Source organism: Hypanus sabinus, chromosome 7 (genome assembly GCF_030144855.1).
Source record: "Hypanus sabinus isolate sHypSab1 chromosome 7, sHypSab1.hap1, whole genome shotgun sequence".
NCBI classification, from domain to species: domain Eukaryota; kingdom Metazoa; phylum Chordata; class Chondrichthyes; order Myliobatiformes; family Dasyatidae; genus Hypanus; species Hypanus sabinus.
Window position 1 is genome coordinate 6,576,940 of NC_082712.1, and position 27,291 is coordinate 6,604,230.

Consider the following 27,291-nt stretch of genomic DNA (forward strand, 5'->3'; position numbering starts at 1 on the left):
TGAAACTCAGTTCCACTAATGATACCAGGATCAGTCCCATTCATTTAATTGGAAGAAGAATTTCTCATCCATAATCATCCGTTTCTCCCTAACATACTACAGACACCACAAGATATGACTCAAATTAGTCTTGCTAAAATACTGGTGCAATTTCCAGAAATATAGCTGTTCCACTTGCGTCTGAATGAATCAGTACAGCCTGCCTCCGCTGCCCCTGCCCCCCGGGGAGATTGTACCACAGCTTGACGTGGGTGAAAAGTTCCGTTTGAGCAAGTCCTAGCACTCGCACAAAGGCGAGAAGCTGGAGAGGGACAGGGGTTGATGAAGGGGGAGGAAATCACCTTGTACACTACCTGCCTTGTCACAAAGCTGCGGGATTTTACCTTAATCTCAACGCCCAAGCCTTCTGACCCGGTACATTACAGCCTTCTAGATTCAACAGCAACGTGAGTGAAAGAAGATCATCAGCGTCACCAGTTTCCAGCATTCACTCATTTTTAAATCCAGCTAATTTCAGATTTTATTAATTTCCTTGTACCTTCAGAATTACACCTCCTCCAGAACTCTTTCATTATGCACTGATGTACTTATCTCCAGCTTCATCACAGGTATGACGCCTACCTTCTCCTGTTCCCTCCACCCATCCCCTCGCTTCTCTCTGCATCATTCACCACTTCAGTGATTCCAGCTGACACTGGGTGTTGCCAACGTCTTCTGTTTGATTTCATCTTTCCAGAGTGTTGTGTGTTCCTGAAGCCAACTCGAGATGCCTCCATTCTGAAACTCTGGCAGCTCTAACAACTCCTGCACCTGTTTGCCGGTACTCAGAGACACCTGGCAGCTGAATGCCAGTACCACTGGAGGGAAATAGTTCCTTCTAACATTGGTTGCATCATGCCTGCTACAACAATTAGACCAAAAGACATAGGAGCAGAATTAGGCTATTCAGCCCAACAATTCTGTTCCACCATTCGATCATGACTGATTTATTTTCCCTCTCAACCCTAATCCCCTGCCTTCTCCCCATAACTTTGACACCCTGAATAAATTAAGAACGTATCACCCTCCGCTTTAAGTCACGCCACTTCCCCGCCTTCTCCCTATAACCTTTAATGCCGCATTAGGGTTAGGGTCCCTAACTAATCAAGAACCTATCAACCTCCACTTTGAGTTGACAGTAAGGAAGGGAAATGCAATGTTAGCATTCACTTCAAGAGGACTAGAATATAAAAGCAGGGATGTAATGCTGAGGCTTTATAAGGAATTGCTCAGTCTGCACGGATTATTGTGAGCAGCTTTGGGCCCTTTATCCAAGAAAAGATGTTCTGGCATTGGAGAGGGTCCTGAGGAAGTTCACAAGAATCATCCAGGCAACATATGAGAAGTATTTGATGCCTCTGGGCCGTACTCACTGAAGATTAGAAGAATGGGGGTGGGGGGGATCTCTTTGAAATGTACTGACAATAGAAAGGACACAGAGACAGATGGGGAAGGGAGAGGATATTTTCTAAACTGGGAACCAGAGGGCACGGCCTAATAGACAGATGTCTCTTTAGAACAAAGATGAGGAATTTCTTTAGCCAGAAGATGGTGAATCTGTGGAATTCATTGCTACAGACGGCTGTGGAGGCCAAATCATTGCGTATATTTAAAGCAGAAGCTGATAGGTTCTTGATTAATCAGGGGGTCAAAGGTCTGAATCAGGTTTAATATCACTGGTATGTGTTGTACATTGCAATACATAATAAAAAAGCTAAAAACGACAATAAATATATATATAAAAAATGAAGTAAGAAGCGCAAAAAGAGTGGAAAGAAAATGCTGAGCTAGTGTTTTTAGGTTCATTGTCCTTTCAAAAATCTGATGGCAGAGGGGAAGAAGCTGTTCCTAAAACATTAAGTGTGTATCTACAGGCTCCTGTACCTCCTCCTTGATGGCAGCAATGAGAAGAGGGCATATCCTGGGTAATGGAGAACCTTAATGGTGAATGTCGCCTTCTTGAGGTATTGCCTTTTGTCATGAAGGAAGGGGAGGCTAGGAGTTGATGGAGTTGGAAAAGTTCACAACTTTCTGCAGTATTTTCCGATCCTGTGCATGCCCCTCCAGACCAAATGAGTGATGGAACCAGTTAGAATGCTCTCCATGTAGAAATTTGTAGAAATCTAGAAATCTGCAAGTGTCTTTGGTGAAACAGCAATTATCTTCAAACTGCTAATGAAATGTAGCCACTGTGGTGCTTCCTTTGTAACTGCATCAATATATTGAGCTCAGGATAGATCCTCAGAGATGTTGACACTCAAGAACTTGAAACTGCTCACCCATTCCACTTCTGATCCCTTGAAGAAGACTGGTGTGTGGTCCCTTAACTTCCCCTTCCTAAAGTCCACAATCAATTCCTTGGACTTACTGATGTTGAGGTAAGATTGTTGCAACGCCACTAAATCAGCTGGTCTTTCTCGCTCCTGTACGCCGCCATCTGAAATTCTGCCAATATTGCTTGTGTCGTCAGAAAATTTCTAGATGAAATTTGAGCTGTGCCTAGCCACACAGTCATGGTATAGAGAGTAGAGCGGTGAGCTAAGCATGCATCCTTGAGGTGCACCAGTGTCAATAGTCAGAGAGGACGAGATGTTAATTCCGATCTGCAGCCTGTGGTCTCCTGGTGAGGAAGTCAAGGATCCAATTGCAGAGGGAGGTACAAAGGACGGTTTTGGACCTTGTTGATTAGAGTATGATTACAGGTAGGAGAATGGGGATGAGAGAGATGGGGATGAGAGAGATAATAAATCAGATATGATCAAATGGTGGAGCAGACTCAATGGGCCTAATAGACTAATTCTGTTCCCCTGACGTAAGGTCGGTACACCTCATCATTCAGAACACTGCTATCAAATCTACCCTTATTTTCTTATGCTCCAGAGAATGGTTAACCTTTCCGCATAACTCATTGGCTAATCTGTCGCTTCATTCTGACTTTCGTAAGTTATTGTGTGTTACGTATACTACAGTGCTTTACACCCTGGTTCAGAGAAACGTCTTGTTTGACAGCATACATGTAGTGAAATGACAATAAACTTGACTTAATGCGGGGAAGTGGGATTAGTGCAGTGGGCAACAACTTCTGTATGAAAACGGTGAGCTGATGGTCAGATTCTATGTTGTACTGTCCGGTCAGATTTTTAGCAACTCTAGTTGTTTGCCTCCTTTGAGCCTCCCAGTTTTGGTTCCTTTCTGTTCATCACCTTTAGCAGACATATGAGCTTATTGCTTTCTCTCACCTCAGTCCACCGGGACAGCTGAAACTTGAACACTATCCAAAGGCAATTTTGCTCGAACACACACACACAATTCATGGTGTAAAAATCATCAGTGTGTTTACTTCACAAGTCAGAGTTAAAGATAGAACAATACGGCACAGATACAGGCCCTTCAGCCCAACAACTTCATGCTGACCAAGTAGCTCAGCTAGCAAGTTACTTGCTTGCAACCCATATCCCTCCCTCTCTGTTCAGATTTCTGAATGGACAATGAACACTACCTCACTATTTGTTTTTTTATATATACACAACTCAGTGGCCACTTTACAAGGTACCCGTTGTACCTAATAAAGTGGCCACTGAGTGTACATTTGTGGTCTTCTGCTGCCATAGCCCATCCGCTTCAAAGTTCGAGGTTTTGGGTCCTGAGATGCTGTAGTGCGCTCCTATAATATGGTTATTTGAGTTACTGCCGCCTTCCTGTCAGCATGAACCATTCTGGCCACTCTCCTCTGACCGCTCTCATTTACAGGACATTTGTGCCCACAGAACGGCTGCTCACTGGATTTTTGTCTCTCCAGTCAACTCCAGAGACTGTTGTGTGTGAAAGTCCCAGGAGATCAGCAGCTTTTGAGACACTCAAATCACACCGTCTGGCACCAACAATCACCGCACAGTCAAATTCACTTAGATCACATTTCTTCCCCATTTCAATGTTTGGCCTGAACAACAACCAAACCTCTTGACCACGTCTGCATACTTTTATGTATTGAGTTGCTGCCACATGATTGGCTGATCAGATATTTACATTAACGAGCAGGTGTACAGGTGAACCTCATAAAGCGGCCACAGCGTAAATTTCTTATGGTATTTTATAGTATATTTTATGAATTGCACCATACCGCTGCCCCAAAACAGAAAATTTAATGACCCAATCTGTGATAATAAACCCGATTCTGATTTCATGTACTTATTCAAATGCTCATGTATCACCTGCTTCAACTTCTTAGCAGCTGAAAAACTTACATAATGATATACTGTAGTTACAACCTAATTCAGTACTGCCCTCTGGGGCACTGCAAAATTTCTGAAGGGATTCGCTTATGGCTTGTGAATCACACTGGGAGAAATCACTGTAATGGTGAATTTGGAGCTAACAGTGAAGACCAGCTATGCTTGGATCAATTGGCTTAAAAAAAACACTTACATTACACTGCAGGCCAATTTTCTGCCAACAAAAGAAAATGCGCTTTATTTCTGATTTTTATGTTTTAACCCTTGCTTCCTACAAGCCATCAATGGCTTGCGTGTATCTGAAGAAGCAATCTGACCAATAAGTGAACTCCCAAAATAGCCACCAACTTTTACATTTAAAAAAATCATCTCTTAGTTCTGGCGAACAGTGTGATCTTTCCAGCCATTTATTTTCGCTAGTGAAGGGTGGGGGTGGGATGGTTAGGGGGTTTGGTGTGGGGAAGACAGTCAGATAACACATAGAAAACACAGGGGCATCAGAAAGTGTAGTGACTGAAAGATAACTGGACTTTAACTCTTCCATAGCTTGGCTGGTTAGATAAAATTATACATTATATGCAATCTTGTGTACAAATAAAGCAACTTACTTATATATAAAACCATCTTTGATCAAACTCTTACGCCTATAATTGATTTTATATATGAAGTGGTTCAAGCATTATATAAAAATCACCTTTTATATACAAAATCAATATATAGTGATACACATAATATATTTAAAATTTCACCATTTTATATATAAAACCAAACTCTGTAGATCAAACCAATATAAAATAATAAATATATCCAATTAAAAATGACCGAAAATAAGTACAGTATATCCATATACTTACATTTTAGATCCATACCATATTATATACACACACACACACCATACACATACATACAATGTATATATTATGTACATACAATATACATACTATATACACGGAATACAATGTAAACTTGTATCCAACCCAACAGTTCACCGGTTTAGAATGCTAAACCCCGGTTTGGGCTGGCGTTAGAAGTGCCTCTTCCTGGCTTTACAGATAATCTTTTGGAAAGCTCTCCTGAAGTCCTGGTTGAAGATGGTGTAGATGACCGGGTTGAGCGAACTGTTGCAGTAGCCGATCCAGAAGAAGAACTTGAAGAGGGTCTCCGGCACCTGGCAGAGCTCCCGGCAGATGCCGTACAGGCTGTAGCTGAAGAAAAACGGGAACCAGCAGATGACGAACACCCCGATCACCACGGCCAGGACGAAGGTGAACCTCTTCTCCCTGGCTTGAGACACTTTGCTCCTGGACGCACGGCTGCTCCGGCGTCTCTTGCGGGTGGAGAACACCACGAACGAGCGGCTGCTCGACTGCGAGAGGCGGCTGGAGCGCTTGGAGAAGGAGTCCTTCTTGGCCGCCTGTTTCCGGCGACCTTTCTCCTCCGAGGTCGAGCTCTCGTCCACCTCGACATCGGGCGGCTCCTCGCCCGCTCGGCTACAGTGCCCGTTCTGTCTGTCGTCCGGTGCCCTGGGACCTCCCGCCACCTCCTCAGTCTGGGACGAGCCCTCGGGAGGGTCCCTCCGCACCGACATGCCCCTGGTTCTGTGACGGGCCACCTGGTAGATCCGGACGTACACCAGCACCATGATCACGCAGGGGGCGAAGAAGGAGGCCACGCAGGACAGCAGGATGTACCAGGTGTCGTCGTTCAGCCGGCAAGCTGGGTAAGTCTGGTCCTCCTCCAGCGTGCGGTCCCGGGACAGGAGCGGAGGGAAGGAGATGAGAGCCGAGATCACCCACACGGTCACGATGGCCCCTTTGATCCTGCGGGGTGTCCTCTTGAGGTTGTATTCCACGGCTTTGATGATGGACCAGTAGCGGTCCAGGCTGATGGCGCAGAGGTGGACGATGGACGAGGTGCAGAAGAGGACGTCCAGGGCCAGGTAGATGTCGCACCACGCCGTGCCGAAGTACCAGTAGCCCATGAGCTCGTTGGCCAGCGAGAAGGGCATGACCAGAGTGGCCACCAGGATGTCGGCGCTGGCGAGCGACACCAGGAAGAGGTTCTGGGGTGGCCGCAGGGCGCGGCTGGTGAACACGGCGATCGCCACCAGCACGTTGCCCGCCACCGTGAAGAGGATGAGCAGCCCCACCAGGGCGGAGAGCCCAGCTACGGCCTCCGGCGAGTAGCGGCCGAGATCGGGCGCCGGCCGCGGGCGGGAGGCGTTGAGGAGAGGGCTGCTGGAGTTGGCCCCAGCCTCCATGGTCAGGGGGAGGCCGGGGCTGTCACCTCCCGCCAACGAGTGAGTAACTTCAGGGAGCCGCCGGGACCCCCTCTCATGGTCGGGACCCCCACCCGGTGACCATTCACTCCTCCTCTCCACTCTCCCACAGCACAGTGGGGAGGAGGGTTGGGTGGGCTTCTGTCTTCACTCCAAGCTCTGAGGGGCTCCCACCTCTTGTGGGAGTCGAGCCTACCACCGGCATGCAGAAGCGTCGGGGCACCTCAGCGCTTCCGCGGGCACTGCCAGCTCCGGCCGGAGAGACACGCCCACCCACTCAAACCCCCCACCTCCCTCAGCCATTGGCGGCCGCCGCGCCCGGTTCGTCCGGTGCCTCCTTCCCATTGGCTCTCCTCTGCGCCCATCACAGAAGAGCACCGCCCCTTTTCTTCCTCCCTCCCCGCCTTCCCTTTCTCCCTCTTCAGGTAGGTCCAATCAGCTGGTGAATGACGAGACGCCAGGCGCTGTTCTCCAGACGTATTAAATAGGATTGAATGTAAGTTATTGCCGCAGTTAATATTGTTCCTTTCTTAATGTCAATTTGTAAAGACAACGCAATAAGGTCAGTTGGAACAGAACCCAGCGATGTTCGTTGCAATACAGCGGACAGCTTAATCCACTGGAGGGCAGATTCTGCTTTGCAAGGAGATAGAGATAGAGATAGAGATAGAGATAGAGATAGAGAGCGAGAGAGAGAGGGAGAGAGAGGGAGGGGGGAGAGAGGGAGGGAGGGAGGGAGAGAGAGAGAAAACGGCATCTGAGTGTTCCGTCCGCAAGAGCCCAGCCACTGCTGGTGCTGTCTTGGAAAGTTTTACACACAAAATGCTGGAGGAACTCAGCAGATCAGACAGCATCTGTGTAAAAGTGAATAAACGATCGACGTCTCACGTCGAGACCACATAGGCTGCCTGACCTGCTGAGTTCCTTCAGCATTGTGTGTGTGTGTGTGTGTGTTGCTTTGGATTTCCAGCATCTACAGACTTTCTCGTGTTTATGTCTTAGTAAAGTTTGTCTATCATGGGGCAAGGTCTCCCAGCAGTCCCGCCGCTGCAGAAGGTATTTTCTTAGTGTGGAAAGGGAGGTGCCGGCGGAGGCTCTTAGCAATTAAGAGGCGTAGAGCACAGAATGTTACAACATAGTACAGTCTCTTCGGCCCACGATGTTGTGCCCACCTTTTAACTTGCTTTAAGATCAAACTAACCGCTATCATCCAGGTGTCTCGGTAAGAGTTTTTTAAACGCATCCAATGTATCTGCCAAAGATGGACACTGGCACTCGAATCGCCGAAGCATAGAAGGCGGCGGACCTGAAGTGGTGTAAATGAGATGAGTATGTATGAGGGCTATGTACAGCATGGACATCGCGGGCCGAAAGGCCCGTTTCTGTGTCGTCAGCCTCGCTATGATTGGAACATTCTGGGTTCACACCGCGGATTCCGGATATGGCGGCTTTGCAAGACTAGAATGTAATTTGATGGGTTCTCTAGACGGGGTTATGGGGGAAGCGGACAGAATAGTGGCATTTAACCGGCATCTAGAGGTAACATGAACAGGCAGGGAGTGAAGGGGTATTGATAGTGCACGGGAAAGAGGGTTTACTTTAATTCGGCGACGTACAGAGATCAAGGGCCGAATAGCCTATGCTGTACCTTTCTATGCTCTGGGAAAGGTGAGAGAAGATCTCACCAAAATAAAAAATCAGTTCTCACAGAGAGAATGCAGTAAGGGCAAAAAATGGAAGAACTCAGCGGGGGTGGGGGGGGGGGGTTGGTTAAGCAGCATCTATGGAGACAAAAAGCGGTGACTCCACGTTTCGGGAGGAGACCGGTTTAAAGGTGGGCGTTTCCACTGGCTGAAGTCTGAGACTAGGGGCACTGACAATAAGGACAGAGATGAGGAGACGTCTTTCCATTAGGTCAAGGACATGGAAACCAGTCCTTTAGACATGAAGTCTACTGCCAACTTTTAAGTGCTTAACAGATTAATCAAATTTCCCAGCATTAGTCCAATTCCTGTGCCTCAGCTCTTCAAGTGCACCCCTAATACCTTTCAAACGTTGACAGAATCTGCCTCTAGAGTAGATCATCTGGCAGTGCTTGGCAAATGTTCCACCCACCCTGGAACAATCTTCCTTGTGCCCTCTAAATTTTATGCCACCTACATTCAATGTATCCCCTTCTGGTCAAGGACACCCATATAGTCATGGGGTCTTAGAACACTACAGCACCAAATAGGCTATTCGGCCCATCTACTCCATGCTAAACAATTAACTTGCCTAGTCCCATCGACCTGCACCTGCACAATAGCCCTCCATATTCGTCCCATCCATGTACCTATCTAAATTTCTGTTAAATATCGAAATCAAACCTCTTCCACTGGCAGTTCATTCCACACTCTCACCACCGCCTGAGTGAAAGAGTTAATCCCTCATGCTTCCCTTAAACATTTCACCTTTCACCCTCCCTTAACCCTTGTAGTCCCACCCAACTTCAGTAGAAGAAGTCTGCTTACATTTACCATATCTATACTGCTCACAATTTTGCATATCTCTATCAAATCTCCCCTCGTTTTCCTAAGCACCGGGGAATAAAGTCCAAACCTATTCAACTTTTCCTTATAACTCAGGTCCTCAAGTTGTGGCAACATCCTTGTAAGTTTTCTCTGCTCTCTTTCATTCTTACTGATACCTTCCCTGCAGTTTGCTGACCCAAACTGCGCACAATACTCCAAATTGGTCCTCACTAGCATGTTACACAACATCTCACCTGCTGTGTTCAATAATTTGATTTATGAAGGCCAGTGTGCCAAAAGCTCTCTTTACAGCCCTATCTACCTGTGATGCCACCTTCAAAGAATTATGGATCTATATTCCCAGATCCCTCTGTTTTACCTATAGTCTATGGTCATAGTCATCTCTGCTAGAGGGAAGAGCATCTCACCATCTATCCATTCTTGCTAAGCAACATTTAGAATGCCTCACTCAGCTCCCATCACAATCTCTTCTACTCAAAGGAAATCTGACCCAGACTGTCCTGTTCCTTTTCATAAATGCAATACTCCTTTGCTGCCCAGAACCTGATGGATTAATAGACAATAGACAGTAGGTGCAGGAGTAGGCCATTCGGCCCTTCTAGCCAGCACCACCATTCACTGTGATCATGGCTGAGCATACACAATCAGTACCCCGTTCCTGCCCTCTCCCCATGTCCCTTGACCCCACTATCTACCAGAGCTCTATCTAACTCTCTCTTGAATGCATCCAGAGACTTGGCCTCCATTGCCTTCTGGGGCACAGCATTCCACGTATCCACCACTCTCTGGGTGAAAAAGTTTTTCCGCATCTCTGTTCTAAATGGCTTACCCCTTATTCTTAAACTGTGGCCTCTAGTTCTGGACACACCCATCAGCGGGAACATGCTTCCTGCCTCCAGTGTGTCCAATCCCTTAATAATCTTGTATGTTTCAATCAGATCCCCTCTCATTCTTCTAAATTCCAGTTTATACAAGCCCAGTCGCTCCAATCTTTCGACATATGACAGTCCCGCCATTCCGGGAATTAATCTTGTGAACCTACGCTGCACTCCCTCAATAGCAAGAATGTCCTTCCTCGAATTTGGAGACCAAAACGGCACACAATACTCCAGGTGGGGTCTCACCAGGGCCCTGTACAGCTGCAGAAGGACCTCTTTACTCCTATACTCAATTCCTCTTGTTATAAAGGCCAGCATGCCATTAGCTTTCTTCACTGCCTGCTGTACCTGCATGCTTGCTTTCATTGACTGATGTCTGCAGTATAATCATTGCACACACACCACTCCAGCTGTGGCTGAACTAATGGATTCTACAGTTATGCCATAACCTTAAACAAGAGAAAATCTGCAGATGCTGTACTTTTTTCCACAGATGCTGCCCAGCCTGCAGAGTTCCTCTGGCATTTTGTGTGTGATGCCATAACCTCCCTGTTTTCACATTCTACGCTTCATATTCATTCTGGGTAGCCGCCAACCTGATGGCATAAACATTGATTTCTCTAACACAGAACATAAAACATAGAAATCTACAGCACATTACAGGCCCTTCTGCCCACAATGTTGTTCCAACCATGTAACCTACTCTAGAAACGGTGTAGAATTTCCCTACCGCATAGCCCTCTGGTTTTCCAAGCTCCGTGTACCTATCTAAGAGGCCCTTAAAAGACCCTATTGCATCCGCTTCCACCACCGTCACTGGCAGTGCATTCCACGCACCCACCCCCTCTGTGTGAAAAACTTACCCCTGACATCCCCCTTGTACCTACTTCAAAGCACCTTAAAACTATACCTCCTTGTGTTTGCCATTTCAGCCCTGGGAAAAGGCCTCTGGCTATCCACACGATCAATGCCCCTCATCATCTTATACACCTCTATCAGGTCACTTCTCATCCTCCGTCACTCCAAGGAGGAAAGGCCAAGTTCACTCAACTTATTCTCATAAGGTACATACTCCAATCCTGGCAACATCCTTGTAAATCTCCTCTGCACTCTCTCTTAGTATCCACATCCTTCCTGTAATAAGGTGACCAGAACTGAACACAGTACTCCAAATGGGATCTGACCAAAGTCTTATATAGCTGTAACATTACCTCACCGCTCCTGAACTCAGTTCCATGGTTGCTGAATGCCAACACACCATGCTCCTTCTTTTCAACACTGTCAACTTGCACAGCAGCTTTGAATGTCTATGACACGGACCCTAAGATCTCTCAGATCCTCCGCACTGCCAAGAGTCTTACCTTTAATATTATATTCTGTCTTCAAAGTTGACCTCCCACAATGAATCACTTCACAATTACCTGGGTTGAATTCCATCTGCCACTTCTCAGCCCAGTTCTGCATCATATCGATGTCCTGATGAAACCTCTGACAAACCGCCCGACTATCCACGACACCCCCAGCCTTTGTGTCATCAGCAAACTTACTAATCCACCCTTCCACTTCTCATTCACGTCGTTTATACAAATCACAAAGAGGAGGGGTCCCAGAACAGATGCCTGCGGAACACCACTGGTCACTGACCTCCATGCAGAATACGAACCAACTACAATCACCCCTTGCCTTCTGTGGCAGGCCAATTCTGGATCCACAAAGCAAGGTCTCCTTGGATCCCATGCCTCCTTACCTTCTGAAGGAGCCGTGCATGAAGAACCTTGTCAAATACCTTACTAAAATCCATGTACACTACATCCACTGCTCTACCTTCATCAGTCTGCTTTGTTACTCCCTCAAAGAATTAATTCAGGCTCGTAAGGCATGACCTGCCTTTGACAAAGCCTTGCTGACTATCCCTAATCAGATTATTTCTCTCCAAATGCTCATAAATCCTACTTCTCAGGACCTTCTCCAACAACTTGCCCACCACTGAAGTCAGACTCACTGGTCTATAATTTCCTCGCTTAACTCTACTCCTTTTCTTGAACAAGGGAACAACATTTGCCACCCTCCAATCCTGTGGTACTTCTCCTGTCCTAGTGATAGTGCAAAGATCATGACTGGAGGCTCAGCAATCTCCTCCCTCGCTTCCCACCGTAGCCTGAGGTATATCTCATCCAGTCCCAGTGACTTATCTACCTTAATGCTTTTCAAAAGCTCCAGCACATCCTCTTTCTTAATGTCTATATGCTCAAGCATTTCAGTTCACTGTAGGTCATCCCCACAATTGCCAAGGTTTTTTTTTCCCCTGCTAAGTACTGAAGCAAAGTATTGATTAAGTACCTCTATGTTTTAATTTCTCTCTTCTTTCCATTCACCATGATGGTTCCCCTCTCAGCCTTCTGCAGACATGTCCATCACCTCCCACCTCCTTCCCTTTATTTCATGGACCACGCTACTCTCCTACCTGTCTCGGTTTGTGCTGACAAATGAGTGAACCCAGCTGAGGAGGAACGACAGACTCCCATGTAGAGACAGAAGCAAGAGATTATTCATAGGAATTCCAGCTGAACATCAGTGGCTATGAGAGGAATCATTCTCGAAACACAGGAACCCCACAATAAGCACTAATCAGGTGTCCCCTTTAAATCATCACAATCTTCAGAAAACCCGAGCCAGTTAAAATAAACTTGACAAGATGAAATGGAAAGCAGAAGGGCTTAACACCTCCAGATAAGACAACAGTTAACAAATACAGGTGCACAGAGCCACAGGGCTTGAGACACCTACCAGAGTGTTTCTTCTTTTTTTATTTCAGCCCTTTACCTCTTCCACCTATCATCTCCCAGCTTCATCCCCTCTTCCTCCACCCACACTCCTTGCCCCTCACCTGGTCTCACCTATCACCATGTAATTTGTACTTCTCCCCCTCCCTCCACTTTCTTTCTCCCTTTATTTCCATTCCTGATGAAAGGTTTCTGCCAAAAATGTCCCCTCCATAGATGCTACCTTATGTGCTGAGTTCCTTTTGTGTGTGTTGTTCAAGAGTTTCAGCCTTTGCAGAATCCCTTATTCTGTATGTTATCTCTTATGTATGTATCTCTTATACTGTGCTCTTGTTAAAGAAGTGAAGAATCCCAGATACTATAACCAGAGGGCACAGCCTCAGAACAGAAGGATGCCCTTTTAGAACAGAGATGACAAGGAATTTCTTTTGCCAGAGTGTGGCAAATGTGTAGAATTCATTGGCACAGATGGCTGTGGAGGCCAAGTCATTGGGTATATTTAAAGCAGAGGTTGATGGCTTCTTGATTTGTAAATATGTCAAAGGTTTAAAGGAAAGGCAGGAACATGAGGGGGAGAGGGATAATAAATTAGCCAAAGTGGAATGGTGGATCAAACTCCACGGGCTGAACAGCCTAATTATACTTCTCATGCTCTCATATGTTTTAGAACCTGGACAAGTTGTGCTGCTGACTTCAGAATTCCCTGGATCTCTAAACCAATCTCCTCTGTCCACTTGTCCCTTGCCACCACCTAGTTCCCTAGCACTTTACCCTGCAACAGTAGGACGTGTAATAGTTGTCCTGACACCTGCTCTTTCCCCACATTCCTGGGTCCTACACAGCCCTTCCAGAAGAGGGAGAGCTTCATAGGCTCCGATCTGTCCTAGTCCACTACATTCAGGTGCTTGTGATGTGACCTTCTCAGAGTAGACAATGTAGGGCCAGATGCAGGACAATGCAACTAGGCAGATCAATCATTTGGCATAGACTAGATGGGCTGAAGGGCCTGTTTCAGAGCTGAGGTGCGCAATGACGGTTAGCAGGGTGGAGTTACATCTCTACAAAGGAAGTGTAAGGTGCTCTCTCCCTCTGTTAGCCTGCAGGTCACCCTTGGGTAAGATGCAGCACCTGCTTAGCCCCCTGATCAGGATCACATGAAGCCATGGGATCAGGTGGTGGATGGTTGCATGAGCAGCTGGTGCATATCACGAGCCCTGGTTATGCGACCACTGTCGCCAGGCAGACAATCTCCGAAGACTATTGATAATGGCTGGGGTCATCCATCTTGTGAAGACACTGCCCAGGAGGCAATGGCAAACCACTTCTGTAGAAAAATTTGCCGAGAACAATCATGGTCAAGACCATGATCGCTACATTAGATGACAAGGTGCATAATGATGATTATGAGTGTTCTATGACTCCATGAGAGGCCTGATAGAGGTTTCTAAAAATATCAGATGCATAGATAGTGTAGACCAGCCTTTCTCAACCTGTTTGCCCTGGAGGAACCCTTGAAATAACTTTCAGGTCTCAGGGAACTTATTATATCTACAGCTCATGGTACATTAGCATGATCAGTAAGTTGTAGATATAATAATCCAAAAATCATTCTCAGCGCTCTTTCGAGTAGAGAATAAACTTTAGCCACCCATTCTTGAAAAAAATGGGTAGTTAAGGTTAGTTTACCTTGCTTGAAATTAATCTCTTCCTTTCATAAATTTCAAAAACTCATAAGGCAAACATAATAAATTTATGTTAATAACTGGTTTAAGCCAAAATGGGATTTAATTTTTCTAAAGGTAGGCTCAGTAGATTTAATTTAAATAAAGGTTGTAAATTGATTTTAATTAATGCTAATTTACAACATGAAAATTTATTGACAATGCTGAATAGTAAAGTTACTAAAAACCAGAACTAAAAAGGAATATGTATAAAATACAGCCTAGGACAATTTTATACAAGATTTTCAAAAAACATTTTCTTACCAAGTGACATGATCAGGCTCAAATATAGGCCTAGCATGTGAGATCTGTGTTTGTGTTTTGCTGCACAAATACTCATCTTGGGTTGAGCTTGAGATCAGCACACATGGATTTCACCTTCAACTGAAATCTCTTCCTTGCTCTTGATGCTTGTTAAACAAGAAAAAGCTTGCTCACACACGTAAGAAGTTGAAAACTGCAGCAAAAATGTTCATTGCTTTCCTCTGAATGGCAGGATGCTATTCTTTCACAGAAATCCAGAACTTGTCCAGGGGCAGGTCACTAAATCTTACTGGGAGAGAGAGGCTGACATCACAGCCTAAGTTGGCTGAGTCTAGTCAATGCTCAGGAAATGCACTTCACGCTCCTCACCAGCCAACTGTCCTCCACTCTGTGCAATACAGCACTCACCAATTATCTATCTCACATCAAAAACCGAGAATGGACTCAACCAAATAAACGCGGTCCTACTACGCACTGCAATAATGGACTGAGAGACCTCTAACAAAATTGCTACCTGGACTGCTCGATCACTGCCCACCACTGCGAGCACTAGTGTTGTACAAAGTTGAAGATACAATGTTCATTTTATTTAATCTCAATCTCTCGCGGAACCTCTAGCAACTTCTCACGGAGCACTAGGGCTCCATGGAACCCTGGCTGCTGGGGTAGGCAGTCAGAATCTTTTCCCCAGGGTAGAAGTGTCAAACCCCAGAGGACCTGTTTTTAAGATGATAGGCAGGGGAGGAATAGTTTAGGGGCAAGATTTTATGCAGAGAGTGGTAGGCGCCAGGAATGGGTTACCAGAGGTAGAAGTGGAAGCATTAATAAGAGAAGTTTTGTAGATGCTGGCAATCCAGAGCAACACACACAAAATGCTAGAGGAACTCAGCAGGCCAGAGGGGAGAAATCAGTGGACATTTCAGGCTGAGACCCTTCATCAGGACTGGAAAGGAAGGGGGCTGAAGCCAGAATAAGAAGATAAGGATAAAGGAAGGAGTACAAACTGGCCAGGTAAGGGGGAAAGTGGGTGGCTGGGGGAGAGGCAACGAGGTAAGAAGGTGGAAGAAGTAAAGGGCTACAGAAAGATGAATCTGATGGGAGAGGAGAGTGGACCATGGGAGAACGGGAAGGAGCAGGAGCACAGGACGGAGATGATGGGGAGGTAGTGGAAGCATAGCCATGGGTAGCATGCCAACTGATCAATATTGTTCTGTAGCCAAATACTATTCTTCTCACTGTCAGCAACACCGCTGGCACAAGAATGCTGGCCTTCATCAGTCCAGATACTGAGCACTGAAGCTGTGATATTAGGCGGCAGTTCAAGATTCAAGATTGTGTGTTGTCATTGGTCATTACACTAATGATTGTTACTCCAGATCTGATGCAGCATAAATAAAGATAGGCATTAAGAAAACAATAAAAACATAATAAATATAAGTACATAAGATTAGCTTATACACTCACTGGCCACTTTATTAGGTATCTCCTGTATGCAGTGAAGTGGCCACGGAGCGTATGCGGTGAAGTGGCCACAGAGCATATGCTTGTGCTTTTCTGCTGTAGTCCATCCACTTCAAGGTTCATCATGTTGTGCATGCAGAGATGCTCTTTGGCACACCACTGTTTTAGCACATAGTTAATTGTGTTACTGTTGCCTTCCTGTCAGCTTGAACCAGTCTGGCCATTCTCCCCTGACCTCTCTCATTAACAAGGCATTTATACACACAGAACGGCCACTCACTGGATGTTTTTTGTTTCTTGACCCACTCTCTGTGAACTCTAGGGACTGTGGTGTGTGAAAATCCCAGGAGACTCAAAGCAGCCCATCTGGCACCAGCAATCATTCCACAATCAAAGTCACTTAGATCACATTTCCTCTCCATTCTGATGTTTGGTCTGAACAACAACAGATCTTCTTGACCATGTCTGCATGTTTTTATGCATTGAGTTGCTGCCACGTGATTGGCTGATTGGATAATTGCATTAATGAGCATTTGCACCTAATAAAGAGGCCACTGTGTGTATTTTAATTCGGCTGTCACTTTCCATTTCAATTGCATCCATAATGATACGGCTTAGTAATAGACTGATTGTATGTCCATAAGGTGATGCTAGGTACAGGAGTATCTCTGAGAGGCATCGATAAAGTACTGGTTTTGGGATGGGTTAATGGGTGGAGGTGTCGATCAGCCTGACACCTTGGCGGAAGTAACTGTTTTTGAGTCTGGCGGTCCTGTCGCAGACGTTGCGTAGCCTGTTCCCTGCTGGGAGTGGGGCGGGATTTTTGGGATCCTCCGTACGAGGTGTTGAGGAGGTCACTTTTGGAATATTGTGTTCCGTGTTGGTCACCCTGCCAACAGGCTGGACAGTTCAGATATATTTGTAAAGTCGTTGCTGGGACTCAGGGGCTGAGCTATGGAGAGAGGTCCAGCTAGTTGGGACATTTTCATTGAAACATGGGTGATGAGGTTGCTCTTATAAGCTGCATAAAATCATCTAGAGGGCATGGTGTTAAGATAAGAGGGGAGAGATTTAACAGGAACTTGAGAGGCAACATTTTATTCTATAAGCTGGTTCATGTGTGGAATGAGCTGCCGGAGAAAGTGGTGCGGCAGGTCAGAACGAGAATCAGGTTTATTGTCAATAACATCAAACAGTACAGCACAGAAGCAGGCCAACTAAACTAATCCCTTCAGCCGACACAATAGCCATAGCCTTCCATTTCCCTCACATTTGTGTGCCTATCTAAACATCTTCTAGAAGTCTTTAATATGTCTGCCTCCACCCCCTCCCCGGGAAGCACATTCCAGGCACCCACCACTCTTTGTGTAAAAAAAAACTTGTCCCTCACATCCCCTTTGAAATTACCCCCTCTCACCTAAAAACAACCTCTGGTATTAGACATCTCAACCCTGGAAAAAAGATGCTGTCTGTCTACTCTACCTATGACTCTCATAATCTTACAAACCTCTGTCAGATCTCCCTCAATCTCCACCGCTCCAGAGAAATCAACCTAAGCTTGTCCAACTTCACCTGGTAGCTCATGCCCGCTAAAGCAGGCGGCATCCTGGTAAACCTCTTCTGCACCCTCTACAAGGCTTCAACGACCTTCCTGTAACGGGACGACCAGAAGTCGAGAAATTTGTTGCTCTGTGGCATCAGTACAGTGTAACCATAACAAATTACTGTAAGTTACAATAGAAATACAGAACAAAAGAGCACACTTGTTGTATGATTTGAGTACTGGGAGGGGTATGGACCACGTCCAGGTCGACAGGACAAGGCAGAATCGCAGTTCTGCATGTTCTAGAAGGGCTGAGAGGCCTGTTTCTGTGCTAGAGTGCTCTAGGACTCTAAATAAATACATAGTTCATGGACTGTTCAGGAATCTGGTGGTCACAGACCACATGACCAAAAGATATTCAGCCATTTGGCCCATTGAGTCTGCTCCGCCATTTGATCATGGCTGATCCAACTCCCTCTCAACCCCACTCTCCTGCCTTCTCCACGTAATCTTTCACACCCCGGCTTACCAAGAATCTAGTAAACTCCGCTTTAAATACACTCCACAACCTGGACTCCCCAGCCACCCATGACAACGGGTGCCACAGATCCACCACTATTCATGGCAGGGGGAAAGAATCTATTCCTAAAATGTTGAGTATACATTGAAATTTAAAAGGTGTTTGGACTGGTGAAGTTAAGAGGGTTATGGGCCAAATGTGAACAAAAGGGACCAGCTTAGATTTGAATCTTGGTTGGCATGGACCAGATGGGCTGAAGGGCTTGTTTCCATGCAGTGTGACTCTATGACCACTAATTGTTGTTTGTTTGCAACCTCCCTCCTACATTCACATCCAAAAACGTGGACGGTCGGTGTTCAGCATTTACACAAGAGGTTCTGTAGCTGTTGGAATTCCAGAGTAACACATGCAAAACTTCGGGGGCAGAGAAAAGTGATGATGCCACTAAAGATGCTTGCATCTTTGGAAAAAGCTCTATTTCTATCTTTAATGTCTCTTTTTGTTCTTTTTCAGTGTTCTTTTGAAGCCCCTGACCTGGAGCTACACACTGAATTTGGTTCTTTGCGGGAATGGGACCCGCTCACAGGGCCTCCTGACCAGCTGCTTTTTGATATCCCAAGGGTGCTGCCTGGAAGACAAGCGCGCCTTCAGGATTCCGAATTTTCATGGCTCTGGAGATGTGCTGATTCAAGGCCGTCGCGGGAAAACGTGTGTGTCCAGAGACCTGAGCCATTTCGGGGCTGACGCCCTGGGCGCAGAGCTCGGAGAAAGCGATGCAACAGACTTTTAACATCATAAATCAGTGAGTTGTTTGCTATGTCTCCCTCTCACTATGAAACCTCTTTTTCCTTATTGGGGAGAGAGGGAGCCTGTGGTATGTTGAATACCGGGTGAACAAGTAGACTTTGGGTACTGCAAGTCTGTGTCTTTATTGTTGCTTTGCTGCATACTTGAGTGCTCGGTGGGGGGGGAGGGTGCTGATGCATTTTTGGTGGTGGGGTGGGGGCACTGCCTTGCCCATGCTTATGCATGGGAGGGGGAACTTAGGGGTTCTAATGTTTAACTGTCATTCATTCTTTGGGGCCCTCCTTTGTTTTTGTGGATGTTTGCAAAGAAAAAGAATTTCAGGATGTATATTGTATACATTTCTCTGACTTTAAATGTTCCTATTGAACCTATTGAAACAACATGCTGGAGGAACTCAGCAGGTCAGGTAACTTATATGGAGGGGAATAAACAGTTGATAGTTTGGGCTGAGACCCTTGACCAGGACTGGAAAGGAAGGGAGAAGAAGGCAGAATAAGAAGGAGGTGGGAGAGGAAGGGGTACGTGGTAGGTGAATCCAGGTGAGGGGGGAGGTGGGTAGATAGGGCAGAAGGGAATAAATAGGAGGTGCTAGGTGGAAAAGATAAGGGGCTGAAGAAGAATCTGGTAAGAAATGTTGGGAAAGAGGGAAGGAGGAAGGGCACCAGAGGGAAGTGATAGTCAAGGGAGGAGAAGAGGAGAAAGGGGAGGAAGAATGGGGAATGCGAAAGGAGAGCAGGGGGAGGGGCAGAAATCACAGGAAGTCAGATGTTACTCACATCTAGACTTTTAAACTCCAGTATATAACAAACACAAGTGTGCCAGAAGGGAGGCCTATGGTACACCAGTAGTCAAGGCAACCAGTGACAAAAGCATACCTCCACCATTGGCCTCTTCCTACACATCACCAAGCCAATTTTGGATTCTGCTTACCAGCAGTCTAGATGCCATGGGATGCTACCTTTAGACCAGCCTCTTGTGGGACTTTACTGAAGTTCAAGTAGACAATATCAGCCTCAGCAACCTCACTCGTGCTCCTGCTCACCTCAATGATTCAATCAAACTCCTCAGTCAGTATTCAGAGATACAGAACCGTATCAGACTCTTCTGGCCCAACAATTCCACACTGTTCTATTACACCCCGGCAACCAATTAATCATCTTTGGACTGGGGGAGGAAACCAGAGCACCCAGAGGAAACCCACGGGGCTCATGGGGAGAACGTACAGTCAGTGGCAGGAATCGAACCTGGATCAATGTTACTATGATGGTGTTATGCTAGCCTCTGTGCAACAGTGCCACCTACCTGCTACTGTGCCACACCTCTATGTAATAAATTATCTTATTTATCTATTTAGTGATACAGCATGGAATAGATTCTCCTTGCCCTTCAAGACGCACTGCCCAGCAACGCCCGACAACCCCCAATTTAACCCTAACTTAACCATGGGAAAATGTACAACGACTGATTAATCTGCTAATTGATAAGTCTTTGGACTGTGGGAGGAAACCAGAGCACCAGGAGGAAACCTATGTATTCCACAGGGAGGGTGCGTAGACTCCTTACAGAGGGCGCCAGGATTAAACGCTGAACTCTGATGCCCTCAGCTGTAATAGCATCGTGCCCACTGCTATGCGAATGAAATGAAGCTGATTTCAACAATCCGGGTCAATAACACTGCAGCAGCGTAAGTTACAAAAATAAATGTATTAAAAGATAGTGAAGGGTTTATAAAGCAATTAATGAAAATAAATCACTGTGAGTATTGATAAGACAACGAGTCTGTCGCAGTCTGTTGAGATGACTGACAGCTGGCTTGGAGAACTTGATGTTCTGGCACCACTCATGTTTGAAGGAGAGGTCTGAGGAGAAAATATGAAATGATTCCTTCATAACTATGAATACGATAAGATAAGCAATTTCTAGTGACAACTGCTTATGCTATGTCAGCAAGTTCAGCAAAAAAAGGAGAGAGAATCATAGTGTTGTGCATACTATTCTGTACATAACAGTTTAACTCCATTTTTGCTGAATATTGGTATTGGAACTGGTTTATTACTGTCACATGTACCAAGACACAGTGAAAAGCTTGTCTTGCATACTGTTCAGGCAGATCAAATCACTACACAGTGCTTTGGGCTTGAAAAAAGCAAAACAGTTACAACGCAGAATAAAGTGTAAAAGGTACTGAAAATGTCCAGTGCAGGTGAACAATAAAGTGTAAGATCATAATGAAGTAGATTGTGAAGCCAAGAGCCCATCTTGTCATCAGAGGGGTCCATTCTAGAGTCTGATAATGGTGAGTTACAAGCTGTTCTTGAGCCTTCAGACTTTTGTATCTTCTTTCCAATGGGAGGGGAATGAAGAGAGAATGTCTGGGATGGGTCCAGTCTTTGATTATGCTGGCTGTTTAACCAAGGCAGCAAGAAGTATAGAGAGGAGACTGGTTTCCATGATGTGCTGTCTTGCAGTTTCATGCGGTCACATCCAGAGCAGCTGCCATACCGAGTCATTCTGCACCAGAGAGAATGCATTCTGTGGCGCATCTATCAAAATTGGTACGAGTTGAGAGAATTCCTTTACTCTCACTGCTGAGCTTTCTTGGCCATGACATCAATGTGATTAGACCAGGACAGGCTTCTGGCGATGTTCACATCTAGGAATTAGAAGCTCTGAACTTTCTCAACACTGTAGATAAAGACACGAGCATGTGCACAGCCCTCCCGTCTGAAACCAATAACCTGCTCTTTTCCTTTGTTGACAGTGTTGCCATGACAACATGTCAATAAGCTCTCCATGTTCTTCCTGTGTCTTTGCAGTTTGAACTTCATTCCCATTATAGACCTTCCCTTAGCAAGCAAGTCTCTGCCTCTCCAAAGGGAAATTAATCCTGTCCCTCACAGTTTGTTCTAATAATTCCCCTTCAACTCAGCTCACAGGGATGCAGCTACCTGGAATAGTCCTTCTTCAATAAAAGTCTCACATTTTCTCTCTTCCAGTCATCTGTCACCTCTTCTGTCACCAGAGAAAATATGAACATTTCTGTTGGTATCACAACAGTCTCTACAGCACAGAAAAGGCCCCTCAGCTCATCTAGTCCATGATGTTCTAATCATCGTCCTAGTCTCATCTACCCGGACCAAACCACAGCCCTCCATTCCCTTCCCATCCATGTACCCATCCAAACTTATCTTAAATATTGTTAAAGGAAGGCGGTACAGGAGCTTCGGGGCTCACACCACCAGGTTAAAGAACAGTTATTATCCCTCAACCATCAGGCTCCTGAACCAGAGTCATTCAATTCAACACTGAACTGTTCCCACAACCTATGGACTCACTTTCTAGGACTCTATATCTCATGTTCTCAATATTTATTGTTTATTTATTTTCATTATTATTTTCCTTTTGTATTTGCACAGTTTGTTGTATTTGCACATCTGACTTGTGTGCAGCCTTTCATTGATTCTGTCGTGTTTCTTTGTACTTACTGTGAATGCCCACAAGAAACTGAATCTGTGTTGTAGATTGACATAGTTCAAAGTTCAAAGTACGTTTATTGTCAGAGTACATACATGTCGCCATATACATCCCTGAGATTCATTCTTGTGGGCATACTTTGTACCTGAATTTACCACTTCTACCAGCACTTGTTTCACACTCGCAATCTATAGAAGCTCCCCCTCATGTCCCTCCATCTTCAAGTTCAAGTTTAATTCAGGTTTAATTGTTGTTCAACCGTACATGATTACCCATCAATACAGCCAGACAAAGCGGCGTTACTTTGGGGCCAAGTTGCGGAGTACAGTACCGACAGTCACACAGAGCACACAGCTATACATCTAGCACATATCAGATATCAGTAAAATAGTCACTAAAATTAGTAAAATAAACACTGCCCCCGGCACCCTGGTGGAGTGCACCGACTCCACCACCCCTCTCCTGGGCCACAGGAAACAGGCAACATCAAGGGTTGAAGCCTATTCCTCGCTCTGACCAGGGCCAGGCAGCTCCCCCGCAGTCCACCCATAACTCAGTGAGTCAGACTTGCAGCATTCCACGTTAACAATGTCCAACAGGGTCTTGCGATCATGAGGGACTAAGATGATCGATCACTGTTAGTCTCCACATGACTCCTCCCACGTCTCACTGCTGCAGACAGCAGCACAATCCACAAGTCCAGCTTGTAGACCTGCAGTCCTTTAAGTTCTTAATGACCAGTAGGGTCCTGTGATAATAAAAAATATGTTTAAAAAAGATAATAACACCTTTAGTTAACCCTGTAGAAGCCAGTGCAATTGAACGTGCTACTGTTTTACTCCATACTCTATCCAAGCTTCTCTATCTGTTACAGTTGAACCCATATCCACCACTTGTGCTGGCAGTTCATTTCACACTATGAGTGAAGAACTTACCCCTCAGGTTCCCTATAAATATTTAACCTTTCATCCTTAGCCTATGTCCTAGTATCACCCAACTTGAGGGGAGAAAGCTCTCTATATGCTCTCTCCTTGTTCTCTTGTGCTCCAGTCCTAACCATCTGCACCCACTGTATCAGCCTATATTCCTGAACTCTACCAATGACCTTGCTCTTATGATGCCCCCCCTCCAACTCCCCTGGTTAATGACACCTGTGCCCACACTTACCACATCCAGCCCTGAAAGAAATCTCGGATCAGTCTCTCCGATTACAAAGAAAATGAGCAAAGACTGGGCAGTCTCTTGTCATGTGCAGAAGTTTCACTTCCCGGCAACGTCCTCATAAATCTCGAAAGCAGCTTTGGTACAATCACCCTCTCCTATGATACCACTTTCATGGAATCAAAGATCTGCTCTCCCAGGTCGCTTTGTTCTCAAAGTGAGATGGTCCTGATACAGGGTTTTGACCCAAAGCATTGGCGAAGTTCTCAGAATTATTGATTTTCTCAATATTTCATTTATTTGTTTGTTATTGCAGTAGATTACAGTTAATTGGTCCATAGGTTAATCAGAGCAGCCGCTTATTTGGGACAACGAAAACTAATCGACAAAATAGCTGGGATTCCCTTTATTTATTTGGGACACTATGCCACTTAATTGGGGCAGGAGACGGTTGCCGCAAGTTTCTAACTCGCATTAGACACGTACTGTTGGGTGGCCGCTAGACACAACACATGTTTAGCGCGAACAGTTTTTAAATCGTGTCAGTTGCCTGCACTTGTGTTCAAAAAGCAGTGGTTTTGTCACTGATAGTTGGCAAGAAATAAGCAGTAAGGCAGCTCAGGATTGTTCTGCTCTTAATGGTTTCAAGCATTCAGGCTTGGAGATGCCAGAACTGGCTGGAAGTGAAAATGAAACAATCTCCTTACTTAGGGTTAGGGTCTACAATGAATTTCAAGGTACTGACAAACATCTTGAATACTATAATGAAAATGAAGACTTGGAGTATGTAATCATCAAAAGCAACGTATGAAGGCGGTCCATTATCACACTATATGTCTGTGCTACTTTTGCTCATTTCCAGTCAATCAAATGAACATGGCAGTGTACACTGGATGAATTCATCAGTCAATAACTATTAGGAACTAATACACAGTTTTATTTTATAGTACTGTAGTACTGTTAGTAATTTGTTATGTATTTCAATTAAATACTCAGTTATACAGTAGCTTGTCTTTTTAATACTCTTTTAACTATTTCCATGAAACTTCAGCTAATTGAGTCACCATATAATTGAGCCAAGATGTACTAGTCCCAATGTGTCCCGACTAACTGGAATCCACTGTAATTTTTTTTTGAATCTGCAAAGCTTGTCTTCTTCTGCACATTGGTTGCTTGTCAGTGTTTGTGTGTAGTTTCTCATTGATTCTGTTATCGTTGTTCTACTGTGAATACCCGCAAGACAGTGAATCTCGGAGTACTATTTGGTGACATATACGTACTTTGATACTAAATTTGCTTTGAAACTAAATTTACTTTGAAATTTGAATGTTTTCACCTCCTCTCTCTCTACATCCCTATATAGATGCTGTTTGACCTTCTGACTTCTTCCAGCAGATCATAAAAACAAGAGACTCTGCAGATGTTGGAAATCACAAAAAGCTGAGGATCTCAGCAGTCGGGCAGCATCATTGAGAGGAAAGGAACTGCTGATGTCTGCACCAGATCTATCTCACTGCTGGAGATGTGGGAGGAGACTGCTGGGGCTCTGGTGGAAATTTTCAAATCTTTTTCTTGATCACAGATCACCATGAAGGGTTCCCAAGCAAAGCGTATTGGTATTTCTCTCAGTATTTGAGCCATGCAGGCAGGATCTGTTGGAAGGGTGAGAAAGGGTCATTATTCCAAAGACCTTGACATGACATGTGGACTATGACAGCTGAAGGAATATTTTGGGTCAGGGTTGAATTACTGACTCAAAGAAAGAGACCATTCTGCCCATTGAATCTATGCTGACCATTCAAAGAGCAATACAGTCAATCCTGTTCCTACACCCTTTCTAAGATTATTAGTAACATTTAGAAGACACTTGGGCAGGTATCTGGAGAGGAAAGGTTTAGAGCAAGGGTTCCCAACCTGGGCTTGGTTAATGGTAGGAGTCCATGGCTTAAAAAAAAAGGTTGGGAACCCCTGGTATGGAGGGATATGGGCCAAACAGAGGCAAATGGGACCAACTTGGTTTCATGGACGAGTTGGGTTGAAGGGTCTCTTTCCCTGTGGACTTCCTCTAAGGTTCCAGCCCAATTATCTGATTTGTTTATGAAAGTCCTGACTGATTCTCTTTCCACACATTGCTTTTGGTAAATAGAAGGTTTGTATACCTCGAGATGGGTTAAAAAAAAGACTTTAAAAAACTACAGATGCTGGAAACCTGAGGTGGAAACTGAAAATGCCAGTGAATCTTATCATCTTGGTCAGCATGAGGTCAGTTGGGCCCAAGGGCCTGTTTTAATGCTGTTTGACTCTGAATGTAAGGCATTCCAGTACATTAATACCCTTGTGTTATGACACATCACCCTCCACCTGCCAATAAAAAACTACCCCCCCACCAAAAAAATAAGTGAAGCCAGAGGATTACTCAGCCATGTTAGCAGAGCAATTTTGCAAAATGAGTTCAGCATTGCTATAAATCCAAGGGAAAGAAAAACGACTTTAAAATGCTATCTGACTTCCTGATGAGCTTGTTGAGTCTCTTTCAAGGATAATTCAACTGGAATTAGCTTAGCAGCTCATGTAACCGTCGATATGAGTAAGCTGAGAGGTGTTCAGAGATAGTCCTGTGCGTAATGTGAAGGATAAAAGTATTTTTCTTGGCGGTGTGAAATTACACGATAGCTTCAGTAGTGTACGGGATGGAATGAAGGTGAAGTGGTTAGCACAATATTTTACAGTATCGACCCGGGTTCAATTCCCACCGCTGTCTATAAGGAGCTTGCACGTTCTCCCCGTGACTGCGTGGGTTTCCTCCGAGTGCTCCGGTTTCCTCCCATGTTCCAGACATATATGAATTAGTAGGTTAATTGCTCACATGGGTATAGCTGGACAGCACAAACCCATTGGAATGGAAGGGCTTGTTTCTGAGGTGTATCACTAAATAATAAAAAAAGTAAGTTTCAAGATTGTTCCTTGTCACTCTTCAGTGAATGATTGTAAAGGAGAATAAAATGATTGTTACTCTGGATAAGATGCAGCATAAATAAAGCACAGTATGCATAAAGAAATAAGAAAAACACACAATAGATATTACTATAAAAGTAATTCTACAAAACACAATGTACAAGTAACATTGACTGAATGTATGTACATAAAGTGATGCTGGCTGATGTGTATGTACTGGTGGTGGGGTTGGTGGGGTAAATTTTCTGTGTTGAGACTGTAAAACAGAGGAACAGAGTTGGGCCGTTCAGCCCATGCAGTCTGTTTCACCATTCCATCATAGCTGATTTGCTATCTCTCTCAAGCTCATTCTTCTGCCTTCTCCCTGTAATCTTTGAAATTTACTAATCATGAACCTATCAAACTCTGCTTTAAATGTAATGGCCTCCACAGTTGCCTGTGGCAATGATAACAATACCACAGATTCACTAGCCTCTGGCTGAAGAAATTCCTCCTCATTTATGCTCTAAATGGGTGTACTTTTATTCTGAGTCTGTGCCTTCTGGTCCTAGACTTCCCCACACCTCTCAACATCCACTCTATCTAGGCCTTGCGATATTCGATATGTTTTACTGAGATTTCCCCTCCTTCTTCTAAACTCCAGT

The 27,291-nt window shown here is 45.0% G+C and overlaps 1 protein-coding gene across 1 annotated transcript; it reads right to left on the reverse strand.

Annotated features, from left to right (window-relative positions):
- Positions 1-1,844: 1,844 nt before the first annotated feature.
- adra2c (adrenoceptor alpha 2C) lies at positions 1,845-6,779 on the reverse strand. The gene has a single exon (XM_059974121.1). It carries the CDS (start codon positions 6,529-6,531, stop codon positions 5,296-5,298), a length of 1,236 nt encoding a protein of 411 aa, XP_059830104.1. The 5' UTR covers positions 6,532-6,779; the 3' UTR covers positions 1,845-5,295.
- Between the last annotated feature and the right edge of the window lie 20,512 nt (positions 6,780-27,291).

Bases quoted from the DNA above. Each gene is read 5' to 3' on its own strand.
- adra2c (XM_059974121.1), bottom strand. From the start codon at position 6,531: ATGGAGGCTGGGGCCAACTCCAGCAGCCCTCTCCTCAACGCCTCCCGC.